This window comes from Nesoenas mayeri (genome assembly GCF_963082525.1).
Source record: "Nesoenas mayeri genome assembly, chromosome: 2".
Classification (NCBI taxonomy): domain Eukaryota; kingdom Metazoa; phylum Chordata; class Aves; order Columbiformes; family Columbidae; genus Nesoenas; species Nesoenas mayeri.
The window spans coordinates 65,394,619-65,408,242 of record NC_137543.1 but is presented as its reverse complement, the minus strand read 5'-3'; the positions used below and the strand labels follow the sequence as shown (position 1 = coordinate 65,408,242).

The 13,624-nt window shown below is 40.6% G+C and overlaps 1 protein-coding gene across 1 annotated transcript in view; it reads left to right on the top strand.

Moving 5' to 3' along the window:
• Nucleotides 1-13,169, top strand: part of TMEFF1 (transmembrane protein with EGF like and two follistatin like domains 1) — a gene marked incomplete at both ends in the record, with an annotated part of 122,534 nt that extends 109,365 nt beyond the window's left edge. Inside the window, 5 exons of the mRNA XM_080339277.1 lie at nucleotides 2,092-2,240; nucleotides 3,073-3,138; nucleotides 6,704-6,827; nucleotides 10,957-11,115; nucleotides 13,085-13,169. Of these exons, the coding sequence (XP_080195403.1) occupies nucleotides 2,092-2,240; nucleotides 3,073-3,138; nucleotides 6,704-6,827; nucleotides 10,957-11,115; nucleotides 13,085-13,169 (583 nt within the window). The remainder of the gene's footprint in view (nucleotides 1-2,091; nucleotides 2,241-3,072; nucleotides 3,139-6,703; nucleotides 6,828-10,956; nucleotides 11,116-13,084) is intronic.
• Between the last annotated feature and the right edge of the window lie 455 nt (nucleotides 13,170-13,624).

Sequence of the window (13,624 nt, the reverse complement as noted above, 5' to 3'; positions counted from 1 at the left end):
AGCAAAGCATGAAAACGTAGCCTGCAATGTCACCGTGAGGAAGAAAAAGTTATTGTCAAAACTCACCTTAATTGTCAGTAGGAATTACAAAACCCAACAGTAATTATGATGCTACAGACCTTAGATGGTGACTACAGACAAGTTTAGAACTGTTTAGATGTAGAAATATAGATGGAATTGGCATGGATACACATATACAAATGTGCTCAGCTGTGACAGTGGTGGGTGCATGCAGGCTGTGGTGGTTCCTGAGTGCTGAACAAAGGTGTTTGTAAGCACGTAGCCAGTGTCATACAAATTAGGACTAAATCTCTGCTCGTTTGTGTCAATAAATGTGCACAACTGCTGAGCCGTGAGCCTTTTATTTGCATATAGTAAATCCTAATAAAGCCCTCATTAGGCTTATTAGGCTTGAAATCATGTGGGAGCTTGTAAACAAAATAGTATTTCCTTTCCTAGGTCTAAGGTTTACAACCATTAGCATTTCTAGTAAGAAAAACCATCGTATGTTCATCATCTTGATATTTAGAGGCTTCACGAGTACTTTGAAGTAGGTCCCTAAAATGTGTCAAGACTCAACACTGGGGCAGGTTTTCACTGTCAGTGCACTTCAAAAATCTGTTTGTACTAGAGATGTTATTTTGTCTAACAACAATACAAAGTTCATAGGCATGAAATATTACTGGCAAAATTAGCGACTTTAGGCAACAAAACATGCTCACAGAAAAAGAGGGAGAGAGAAAGGTACACTCGCCATCTTCAGCGTTTCTACAGCCATGGAATTAGGTTCTGCCATGAGATTTGTTACTGACTTGAGGCACACATATGTCTATTTAAGCATTTAATTATATCTGGAAGAGCTGGAAAGAACATATAAAGCTTACCACGGTGCTAGCTTTGGTGTTTTTTCCCCACCCCATGCCTTACAAGAGTGAATCAAGGTGGAGCTAGCAGCAACTCCCAGCAGGCAGGCCATGTGCCCCCTGTGTAGAGCTTTCTGGCATGGAGAGGACCCTGTGCCCACTGCTACCTCTTCAGAAGATGCAGAGCGGCTCTTCCTGCGCTCACAGCACCAGGCGAAGCTCCACTGAGAGCTGGACCTGGCCACCACCTCACCTCTCATACTGCTGCCACACTCCTTATTTTTCCCAGTCCAGAGGTGGAGTGGAGCTTGCAGAGCAAAGTGAAACACACACAGAAACTTTCACTCAATAATGGAGGTTCAGTTAAAAAGTAGAATATTGGTTAAAATAAGCAACAGGGATGAGGCTTGGAAAGCTGGAAAGTTATCCTGTGCCATTCACACCTGTAAAATTTCAGGACTTTTTATTGGGGCAAAACCAGGTAAGTCATAGTGTTATCTGAATCTTTGACTGTCCTGCATTTGTGTGGTTAGGAACCAGCTACATGCCAGGTCTTCATTTTTCCCACTTTCTGTTCACAATCCCTGGTTGCAAATTATATGGAAAATGGTGTGTCTAAAACAAGCAAAGTGTCAATTGGCTGCGATACAAAATAATTCAGATTGCATAATCATGTTTAAAATACAACATAATAAACCCACTGTTAACTTTCAAAGGTACGAATGAATGTCTTGCTGAAATGGCACAGTTAACAAAGCATATTGATTCTGTACAGCCTCTGAAATAGAAAAATTCCTTTTACTGTTAATAGAAATGGGAGTCCCTTTCTTTTAGTTTCCCTTTCAGATCCTGCCACCTCAAAAAAAGTAGAATATTCGTCTGTTTTTTTTCACACCTGAGAACAGACACCATGAACTGTTATATTAATATAGTAAATCTTCCTTGCAATGTGTTATCAATTTTCAGGTGTTAATCAATGAGATCAATGTCATAGTAAAACTACAACAAACCTCCATACATTATTAAAAAGCACACTGAAGCACCTATTCATAATTTTGTACATTCTGCTTGAAAGCCTGAGACCTCAATGAATTCTTCAGCATCCTCATGCAAAAAACTCTTCTCTCCTGGTGTTAGTGCATGAGCTAATGTTTACTCAGGACTCAACATGACTTAATTTTTGTTTGCTGGATGTCAATTTTGTATTGCTGTATGTTTCAATTAACAGGTGTGTATGTAATATAGACTGCAGTGGATACAGTTTTAATCCTGTATGTGCTTCTGATGGAAGTTCCTATAACAATCCATGCTTTGTTAGAGAAGCATCATGTCTGAGGCAAGAGCAGATTGACATCAGGCATCTTGGACACTGCTCAGGTAGGCATAATTTTGTTTATCTGGTAGTGTAAATTCTGACATAAGTGGGCTTGGCAGAGCTTTCCCTTATTGATTTTAGATCAGAAGCCACTGATCCAGTTTTCAGTGCACTCCCTGCCTATATGTTAGCATTTCTCATGCAGAGGTTTGTTTACGCTATATACATATGTGCCATGTTTACCTTATCTTTCTTTGGCTGCTGTTACCTGGAAAGGCAGCAGAAGCTGTTAGGAGAATCTAAGCAATAGTCCAACGGGTCTTACATGAGGGGGTGGTAAGAAGTAGGAGAGCAAAAGGAATATTGGAAATGTTCCCTCTGGCTGCTGTAGGCTATATGATGTGCTTCCAAGGTGAGTCAAGTTGGGCAACGATTGCACAAATATTTATCCATTTCCTTTTCCAGTGTTGGAATGGTCCTCTGGATTTCTCTGTCTGCTGCCTTGTAGTTAATCATGTGCATGACTCTTTAATTTAGGGTCTAGCACTTTGGACCTTCTCATGGGAATAACAGCTTTCCACACCATCACTTTGTCAGTTACATCTAGATTTGTAACTTGGACAGCTCCAAAACCAAACCAGACTTGTCCCCAAAATAATGCCAATACTATGGGCATTTGCCATGTGTTGGTCTGAAAGCTGGGGTTACTGACTGTTACTGACCAGGTGTGCTACCAGCCTGGTTATATGGGAGGAGCAATGTGGGAATGTGTCCAATTTTGCTGCAATTAAAATACTTCTTTGAATATTATTCTGGCTTCTCAATGACATACATGTAGCGATCTGGAAATAAGGCCTTTCCTAACGGCTCTCCATGAATGTGTTTATCATCTAGAAACAGACGACACAAACGCAGTTGGAAAGAAAGACGATGGCATGCAGTATCGGCCAGAGGTCAAAGGTACTGTGCTGACTTTGTGCTGTTTGGTTATGGTTTCACAAGATGAGAAAATAGAGCACGCAGGTCCCTTCTCCTCTGCCTTACCGCTTTGATTTGTGTAACCAAGGCAGACCTGTGAACAGCTTCTTTCTTACAGCACTGAGGTTGCAAGGCTGGCAAGAAGATGTGTGTGATTTGTGAGTTTTGCCTGCCCTGTTCCTCTAGGATGCCCAGCTGCTCCCCACTCTGCGCAGGGGTCACAGGATTAGACTCCCCCGCAGGTGCTGTGAAAATGCCTTTACTACAAGATACCAAGCTGTGACATTCCTTATGAAATGACACAAGCCCCACCTGACCCCATCTTTTCTGATAATTTCAGGAAAAAAAAAAAAAAATTACGGATTCTGTATTTATTAGGTTATTTTTAAATGTTTTCAGTAAACTAATATGCTGAATCACGTTGGTTAAGTTGAAAATGTTGTACCTGTATGAACCTTGCTTTACCTGTATGAGCCTTAGTGTAAATGAAATAAGGCAAAGTTTCACTTTCTGCTAAGTTTTATGTGTTAGTAGCTCGTCCATGTTAGGTGCATTCTCAGAACAAATATTCTTCTGCATTTCATGGCTCTCTCTCACAATGCTTCTGCCCAGGACAAAATGCCTCTGTCTTTCTCATGTTGTTGGCAAAGAGTAGATCTGCATAGGTGTTAACTTTTCCTCCTCTTCTCTCACAAGTAATATAATTGTTATTTTCTCTGTTACCTCTGGTCTTTAGTTTTTTCTGTCATTATACCTTTTTTGCGCTCCCACGGCCTCCCAGACTAAAGCAATCCCACCATGGCTCTCAATATTCCTTGTGTTCTTCTTGAAAAGCCATTCAGTGCCAAAAAGCTCAATATATTTCTCTTTTGTCACAAATTCTCTTATTTTCGCTCCATATAATATACTAGTTGGAATGATTTAATGTCAATTTTCACTTACATTATGAAGGCATAAAAGGCACCAAATGGAATATACATCTTCTTATGTGATGTAATGAAACACCACTTTTGGTTCCTATTTAGAAGAAGCTGAAGCCTTTTATTCATTGCATATAAATTTCCCTTGAAATCTAGTTAGCGGGAAAAACATTGTATATAACTATTACTATTAATATGTATAGCTTGTGCGGTTTCAAGTTCAGCAAATGATGTGCATGGAATGGAGGCATGGAGTATGGAATGGAGGAATGGAGGCATGATGTGCAAGGCATGGAGTATGCCTTGTGCAAAAAAATTGTTTTGAAATTTTTTTATGCAGTAATCAGGTCTTTTTAGATAAGTTAGATTCAGTGAGAGCCTAAGCTGAACTACTTTGAATGGCTTTTTCTTCCACAATCATAGAACAGTCCACACTTCCATCTGTTTGCTGTGTAAATTCCCATGTGTTACTCTTGTTGCACCCTGTTCACTAAATGTGTAATACCTTCCAGTCTCTAGAACCACAGCTGTGACAGTCTCCTTCTCCTGCAGTGCAAGTAGCTACTTAAAGTTACACCAGAAAGGTCCCTCTTCCCTGATAAAGCTGGCTTGCTGGTTTTAATGTACCAAGATGAGCTTCAGGGCATAAGCTTTTGTGCATGCCTCTTCCTTCTGGTGAATTTAGATCCAGTCACTCTCTCGAGGTTCCTGCATCAGTTAAATCTTTCACTTTGAAGCTATGAAATAGTCTAGCAGGCCTTTAAGATTAAAAATGCATTCCTATCAATAGGTGGGTAAATGTCTGGTTTATGCTCGGAATCACCTCCTGCATTTATCAACATTTCTTTTCTTAATACAAGTTTTGCTCTGACTTGGGTGGCCGCAGCTACCTGGCTGCCTTTCAGGAGATGCATCTTTCACTTGGCCTGTATTAGTACATACATTAAAACCAGACATGGCCCAGCTATCTGAACAGACTAATGTGACTGTATGTAGCTTTGATTGGGATCAGATACAACAGTAATTAATGCCTTGGAGAAGGCAACAGTTTTGGCAAGAGCCAGCCCCACTTTTCTCCTCTTAGACATGCCATGACATAGGCTATTCCAACAGGGCAGTGGTAGATGTATTGTCAGTATTGGGCAATGTTCTTCCCTCTTACCAGGTTTTCTAAATCTTTGAAGCATAACCTGAACCATCAAGCTTCTTTATAGTTAAGACCTCTAATAGATTTTTCTTTTCCTGGAACGAATGTGAAAACATTCCAGAAAAAGTTCAGTGAAAACCTAAAACAGCAGCATGCCTTTTTTTTTTTTTTTAATCTTGTATGAATATATTCTCTTTCTTCCTGGTGTTATTTCAAATATCTGCAATCGTATAAGAGATTTTTCTTCTTTTTGCTCTGCACCTGCAGTTCATTGTAATCTTATATTTGTGATACTATAGTCTATTGCCATGGAAATGAACATAATTCCACAGTTGCGCTCACATCTTTAGGTCCCTGCTCCTTAGAGAAGTTCATTATGAAATAACAACTTCTGTGTTTAGGATTTTTTTACAGAACAATTTTGGAGAAAGAATGGTTGAAAACGTATGCAGCTTTAGATAGTTTTAGTAATGTGACAGAAGGTGTTGGTGCAGAAGGAACTGCCTTCCTGCGCTGGGCTGACCTGGCCAGCAACTAAGCACCCACCAGCTTCTCACTTAACCCAGCTGTACTCCCAGCAGGATGAAGGAGAGAATCAGAAGAGCAAACACTAGAAACACTCAATGGTCAAAACAAAGGCAGTTTAATAAGTAAAGGGGGGGGGTGGGGGGAAGAGGGTAGGGAACATCCCCTTGGCCAGCTGGAGTCATCTGTCCTGGCCGTGTCTCCTGCCAGGCTCTTGCCCAGCTGTTGGGGAAGCAGGGAGAGAAGCAGAGAAAGCCTTGATAGTGTGCAAGCACCTTTCAGCAACAGCCAAAACACTGGTGTGCTATCAGCACTGTTTGGGCCAGAAATCGGAACCACAGCATCATACAGGCTGCTATGAAGGAAGTTAACTCTGTCCCAGCCCAAACCAGTACACTTCCCGAAGGAAAGGGGTATTTTAAGCTCATGAGAAGTTCCTTTTCCATGGAAGTGTTTCTCTGAGGAAGACTGCTATGGTATTGTGTTTCAGCTATAGGACCAGTGGTACCAGTCAGATCAAGGCTTTATCAACTTATTTTCTACCCAGTGATCATAAAATGTGGTTCATTTTCTTTCTAACCCTTCAGGTTTTTTTCCTCTATTTAGACATGGGAGAAAACTCTCTGTATCTCTGTTTTAGCTCTTTGCCCCATTGCCACTGACAAAGTTTTGCTGATTTTCCTGCATTGGCTTGTTTCTGTCATGAACTCCTTTTTCCTTTCAAGAAACCTGACACAAGAAGCATATTTAGATGTCTCTGAGGATCTTTTTTTCAGTGTAATACATCCTGGCAAATCTCTGTAGGTGTCTCTGAAACTTCACCTGTAAGCCTTTGCTTTATTATTCCGTATTCCTTTAATCACTGCAAGTTTTTAAGAGTATGCTATTCTTGGATGGGATTTTTTATAAATGTAATACGGCCATGTAAAATTGTTTATGTATATTTCTTTTTAAGATGCCAGTGATCAAAGAGAAGACATTTATATTGGAAACCACATACCTTGCTCAGAAAGCTTCAATGGCTACTGTATACATGGAAAATGTGAATTCATTTATTCCACTCAGAAGGCTTCCTGCCGGTAAGTCCTGCCTGCCTCCAAAATGTGCTTGAAATTGCTGTAAAGCTTAATCAGAATGCTCTCTATACATAATTACATCACGCATCACTTTGCGGCTGTCTAAGCAGGGGCACAGGAGCCGTATCCCTGTGCTGTGGGCAGCACTCAGCTGCCCCAGCCATGCAGGATGGTGCTCAGAGGAGAGGCTCAGTCACTCAGGTAGTTCAGAAGCTGAACCCCTCTGAGGAATGTGGCCTCAGCGTTGTCTTCTTCTTTTAATCTGCTAAATCTTATACAGAGAGAAAAAACAAAACTAAACAAAACACAAAAAAAAGTCTTTGCCTTGCATGGCCTCTCTGTATGACTGTGCTTTCCTCACTGACAGTCTGTTCTTACGCTATCTATACATTTTATTGTTCTTGTCATAAACTCTCTCTCGAATATCAATATCTTATTTTTCACATTTATTGACCTTTTTCACAATAACAGGCTTCATCTAGAGCGTACAAAATTGCAAAATATTCTTTAGCCCACACTTTTTAATAATCTGGGAGCTCAGTACACTCAGTATTAAGACACTCAGTGTTTCCGAGGAAATCTGAATGTTCCATTTTATTTCCTTAGCTCCCAGATAATTTTCCCTTTACATTTCACCAACTGAATTATGTCTCTTTGTTTGCTTTAAAAAAGAAAATTAATTTCAATTGTTGTTTATAGAAAAGGGCCACTTCTTAATAACATGGAGTGCTCTACTTATTAGGAGGTTTCACTCTTGAACTTTTTTCTTGCAGGCTTGTACTTTCAGATTAAGGTGGTTGAAGATGCTATAACTCTTTGGTTTCCTTTGCTTTGGAAAACTCAGCTGTAAATCCATTGGATACTATCACATTGTCTCCCTTGATCTTTATCAATTGAGGATATTTAGGGTTTTTTCCTCTGCCAAGATCTAAGGGTTTCCAGACTGACCAGGAAGCAGGAAGCCCAAAAGGCAGAGCCAGTATGGTTGTCAACATAAGCATTTGAAAGCTTATATTATTCCTTTTCCCATCTGAGACCCTATCTTGTTTATTTTCACCTTTCCAATACAACTTATTTGTTTTTCTCTTTTCTTTGGCCAGAACCAAAAGAGCTCACCATGGCTTTGCTTCTCTCGGGAAACTGGGTACAACACCAACATAATCTTGATGAGCATTGTGCAGCGCTAGCTCTTTACAGTATTCTTTTGATCTAGAACTGTGTTTAACAAAATTTCTGATGGATTGTCTCTCAAAATATTCAAAGTGGAGGTATTTCAAGGAAAACGTTTTTGGCTGAATGAACTGGTTTTTTATTTCTCAGAATTTTTTTCTGGAGGGCACTAATCATATGGTCATTTATTCATAATTCAATTACCATTCAATCATTTAAATAATTATTATTACTGTAATAATTACTTATAAGCAATGTTTTGGTGAATTTAATTCAAGTACTCTCCCTTTTAATTCGATTTTATAATTATGTTTACTATTACTACCTTCATCTATTTATTTAAACAGCCCGAAGAGTAGCATATTAGCACTGGACCTAGCACAACAAACCTCATGTGGTTCCAGTCAAGAATTGCTGACTGTCAGTTCTTAACCCTAAGTATCAAATCTTCTTTGGCGTTTTCTTGGCTATTTAAAATACTGATGGTCTCATACTTCGTGCATGTTTCCTACTGGAGCAGAGTTATTAAGGAAATGATTTGTATCAGATAGCAATCCACTGTAGTAATCATGTAAAAATTCTCTCTTTTTCTGGTGAGGAAAATATAATGATGAATGCTAGGGGCAAATTGTCCTTTTCAGATGCTTTGAATTCTCATACACACCTAGCATATACATTGTTTAATCTGGTCCTCATTTCCTGGTAGTGATATATGTCAGTATCAGATGACCTACAAAACTGAAGAAAATACCTGCACAGAGCAAACTCTGACTTTTGCATTTACTGAGGGCAATCAATCTCCTTGCTCATTGTACAGCAGCCCTCCAGCACTGCCAGTAGGCAAGCGGGTTTTGTAAGCAAAGGTTTTGTAGTACTTGGTTGCATAATATAATGTGTAGCAGTGTTTGCATAGCTGGGATCTGGTCTGTCCCCTGCTGCCCGCCTTGTGCAGGGCAGTTGTTCTGCCCTGTCCTTACGGCAGGCTGCATCAAGGAGGCACAAGTTCAACTCTTTGCAAAGAAATCTAAACTTCTTTACTCTAGTTTAATTAACTGATCAGCATATTTTGATAAATCCATGCTGGCCTCTATTTATCTTGTTATTATATTAGTGCTTGCTATATATTAATGCAGCAGAATGCTCTAAAATCTGTTCTACTAGTTTAAAGTAGCTTAAACTAGTGCCTAGTACTTCATCCCACCATCAATATAATTCTTAACACAAGCACTTCTTTGCAGGAATTCAGTACTCCTGAATCTCTGTTCAATATTTCTCAGAAATAATTTCCTGTTGCTTCAGTGTTTCTGAGGAAACATCTTTGAATTATTGTGCCTCCTCTGCTTTGTTTTGCCTCATAGACTTTAAAGCAATTTTCACATGGATCACACTTTGACTGTTACCTTCTCTAATGAAAACAAAAGCAAAGTAACAAATAAGAGTTCAGTCTTCTTCACCAGCAAGGAGTCCTCTTATTGTTTCTTTTAGCATGATTACTGACATGTTCCCCATCGTCTTCCTTCTTGTATGCTAATATATGTTTCTCTTGATTCCCTTCCCAGCCATTACCAAGCTTACTTACAGTAGTCCATGGGGGCTTTTCTTTAATAACTCTCCTCTTACTGGAACTTGTTTCAAGCCTGAACCAAAACTCCTTACACAGCAGCTCATGGCTGGAGAAAGCAGGGTCACAAGATTATGAACATGTAAACCCCAACCATTATCCCTGCATGCAAAGGGGGATTAGGAGTTGCATTAGCAGTCATAGGAAAGTCTGAAGAGTAACTATTTCATTCCTCCAAACAGAATAAATTCCTACCCTAGCACCAAGGTTTTTGATGGATGAGACAAATTTTGCATTGCATGTTGGCTTATCTAGTCTAGTTTCCAAAAAGATTGTTTCTCTGTCTGCATGGGAGTATTTCTTCTCCAGCTTTCCACTATAGAGCTGGAGGCCAATTGTATGATTCATTTGCCCTTAACGATGCATTCGCATCGGTTGGTTTTAAAGGACAGCTGCAGCAGTAGCTTGCTCAGGGATGTAAGTGGTGGGCTTTGACCCTGCAAACTCCAGCCCAGTGTCTTGGGTGGCTCTTGCCTTTCATTGTTGTGCTTCAGCCTCCCTTGCCTTGTGACATGAATTCCTTCAGAGCGTGTTTCCACCACCACCTTCACCACCAGCCCATCTCGGGTTCCCTGAACACAATTTGCTGTTTAGGAGCAGCCTCTGCTGAGTTTCTCATCGAGCCAACTGCTGCTTTGCTCAGCCAAGGTACCATTTAGAGCAGCTGCTTTTCTTCTGTCTTCAGCCATTTCTCCCCCGCCCCTGGCCAAATTTGTATGGATTCTTTCATGAACCTTCACTTGAGCAGTTGTGGGCCATTGGGTTTTCTAACCTGACCTCCATCAAATTTTCGTTTGGTGACAAGGCAGAAGGGAGTTTGATGCTGGTCTCGTCCAATAAGTTTTGCAGGATTCCACTTCTGTAGGTTGCAGCTTGAAAAGGAATCTTCCTTTTTTTCCTATTTTTCAAGGTTTCTCTTCCTCTTTGTCACTCCTCTCCCATATACCTGCTCACTTTGTGTCTCATGAGCCTTCTCCCTTGTGTTGCATTTAGCCTTGTCTACTTGTTTCACCTATTTGCTTTATTCTTCCTAAATATTGCCCCAATTTAATAACGACCTCACATATTTTCTTTGCCTAATCAGGGCATTCCCTATGCTGGCATATTGTCAGAGGGGGCCACTATTATAGTAACCTAATCCAGGAAAGCAAAGCATACCTGCTCTATCTCTTCTCTTGCCACAGCAATTCAAACCATTCCCCAACCCAAGCATTACCACACCTTTGCCTTCACACCAGCTCTTTCTCACTTGGAGTCACCTTGAACTGCTTATTTCATCTGCAAAATGACGGGTCTGTTGACAAATTACAGATTCCAAGAAATATTCCTTTTGTTTTGCAGGTGTGAATCAGGATATACTGGACAGCACTGTGAAAAGACAGACTTTAGTATTCTTTACGTTGTCCCAAGCAGACAAAAGCTTACGCATGTCCTTATTGCAGCAATAATTGGAGCTGTACAGATTGCCATTATAGTTGCAATTGTCATGTGCATAACAAGGTAGGTAAACACAAAAGCAGTGACAAATTACACCTTGTATGGATATACTTTTTCTGGATTTAAATATCTGCCCCCTCCCAATTTTATGTGCTTTAACATATATCTTAAAATATCCACATAAAAAATATCTAATGACTGAAGTGGAAGGACTATGTAACATCCTATTGCCTTTTTATTTTTTTTTTCCACAAAACGCACGTTTGTTTAAATTCACAAATCACCAGTAACCACTCTCAATCCCCAGACCAAATACCCAGCAGAACAGATCAGCCTTGAAACACATGCAAAATGTCAGCTACTGTGTTAGACCTTCACTGGGGTTATTCAAGCATCTCTGGTATCTTAAAGAAGCTGTGACTCCCCTGCTCCCCCCAGTGAAACCAGAGAGGTTGACAAGATGCTGTTTCCCGCAGTATCACTGTAAATGATGTTCCACAGAGAAAAGTATCCCTCACACCATATATGCTTTCTGAAAATTTATGTATAGCTAGTCCTTTTATTAGGCACTCCCCATGGGAACCTATTTTATGAAAGCTGAAGATGCACAAGCACAGAGTTCAGGTTTCTGGGTTGTCTCAGCCTCTCACTCCGTATGAAAACTGAGATGAGAACCATGGATTCTTTTTGATGACAAGGGATTCAGTTTGCTCATCAAGGACTTGAACCCAATGAGGACTAGGGGCTAGATTAAGGATTGCTTAGTTACCTTATAGGTGCATGAAGCATTTAAGTCCTGCACTTGGACATCCCTGCTACACTTTACCTTTTCCTCCTTGACTCCTCCTTCACTTTTTCAGCTCCACTTACATCAGGTCATAAAACTTTCTGCCACTGCATTAGTGCGTGGCTTCCCAAGCTCAGTGATGTAGAGTGACACCCTAAGCAAGAACAATATAGGTGTCCCCCCCTCTCTCTTGCGAGGTTCAGCATAGCAGGTATCTAAGTTACGTCTAACAACATGTAAAAGACATCCATTTGGCTCATGCAGCTGATGTCGCCGCTTTTTTACCCAACACCCTGCTGGCCAAAGCTGTGGCAGGGAAGGCTGTGGTTCAGCAGCCCTCCTCTTTCAGCCCTTCCCCACCTCTCTCGGGAACAGCCTGTCCTCCTGTGTCCCAGCAGGACTTCTCCATTGTGCATAGCCCACTGTCTGGCAGACTAAGGCCCATCCTGTTCAGAATTGCTGGCTTTTGTGAATCTTTTCTTAGTTGTGTACCTATCCCCAAGAAAGGCATCACCCGACTCACCCCAAAGAGAGTCCTGGGTAGGCTCTGCCTCAGGGGCTCCCATGAGCAGCCAGGCATCTGCAGGTCTAGCACTTCAAAAGGCTGATTGATCCAGCCTTACCATCCACTGAATCTTCAGTATGAAACATGTATGAAATAGAGCAAATGCAATTATTCACCATGGTATGCATTTTCACAGAATCACAGAATAGTTGGCATTAGAAGGGACCTCTGAAGATCTTCCAGTCCAAACCACCTGCTAAAGTAGATTCACCCAGAGTAGATCACACAGGGATGTGTCCAGGCCGGTCTTCAATGTCTCCAGAGAAGGAGACTCCACAGCCTCTCTGGGCAGCCTGTTCCAGTGCTCTGGCACCCTCAAAGTAAAGAAGTTTCTCCTTATATTCAGATGGAACCTCCTGTGTTTCAGTCTGTGCCCACTGCCCCTCATCCTGACATCACTGAATTGTTGGATCGAGGCTGAAGGACGTGGCACCTTGATGGTTTCAGTCTCAAGTTCAAGCAGAACTCCCTTCCGAGTGGTCTGGGGTCCCACAGACATCCCCAGGTGCCAGTCCAGTACCAAACAGCAGGAGCGACCCCCCAGTCAGCACAGCTCATAGACTGCCTGCTAGTGTTAAATACAGAAAATAAAGTCAATATGTTATTGCTAGGTTTAATTTTCTGTGGCCTATATGAAAGCAGCTCTCGTTTCTCTTTCTCTTTTTCTTTTTTTCTAACAGAAAATGCCCCAAAAACAATAGAGGACGTCGGCAGAAGCAAAACCTAGGCCATTTCACTTCAGATACGTCCTCCAGAATGGTTTAACTTAGTGATTTTTATACCTACATTGACCATGTGATGTACATTTTTATTATATCTTTTTTTAAAGAATGGAAATATTTATTTCAGAGGCCTTATTTTTGAACATTTTTAGTGTAACAATGTTGGTCTGTATTCTGAAAGCATCAGCTCTAACAGCTATGGACTGTTTTCGTAACTTTACTTTTATGTTTTTGAATACAGTAGTTCATTTTCTGTATCTGTATCACATGGTTATATAATAGACTTGTGCTTTATTCATGGAATGTAATATTTTTGGGAACATAGATTTATTTCACCAATGGTTGTAGATTTAAAAAAGCAAACAAACAACAAACCAACAAAAAAGTCCATATTACCTAGCAAACAAGGCATGAACTAAAGGTAAAAATGTTTACAGTTTACTTTTCTTATGAGAAATTAGAAAACACTGTGTTTCAATACCGTAGATATTTCAATGT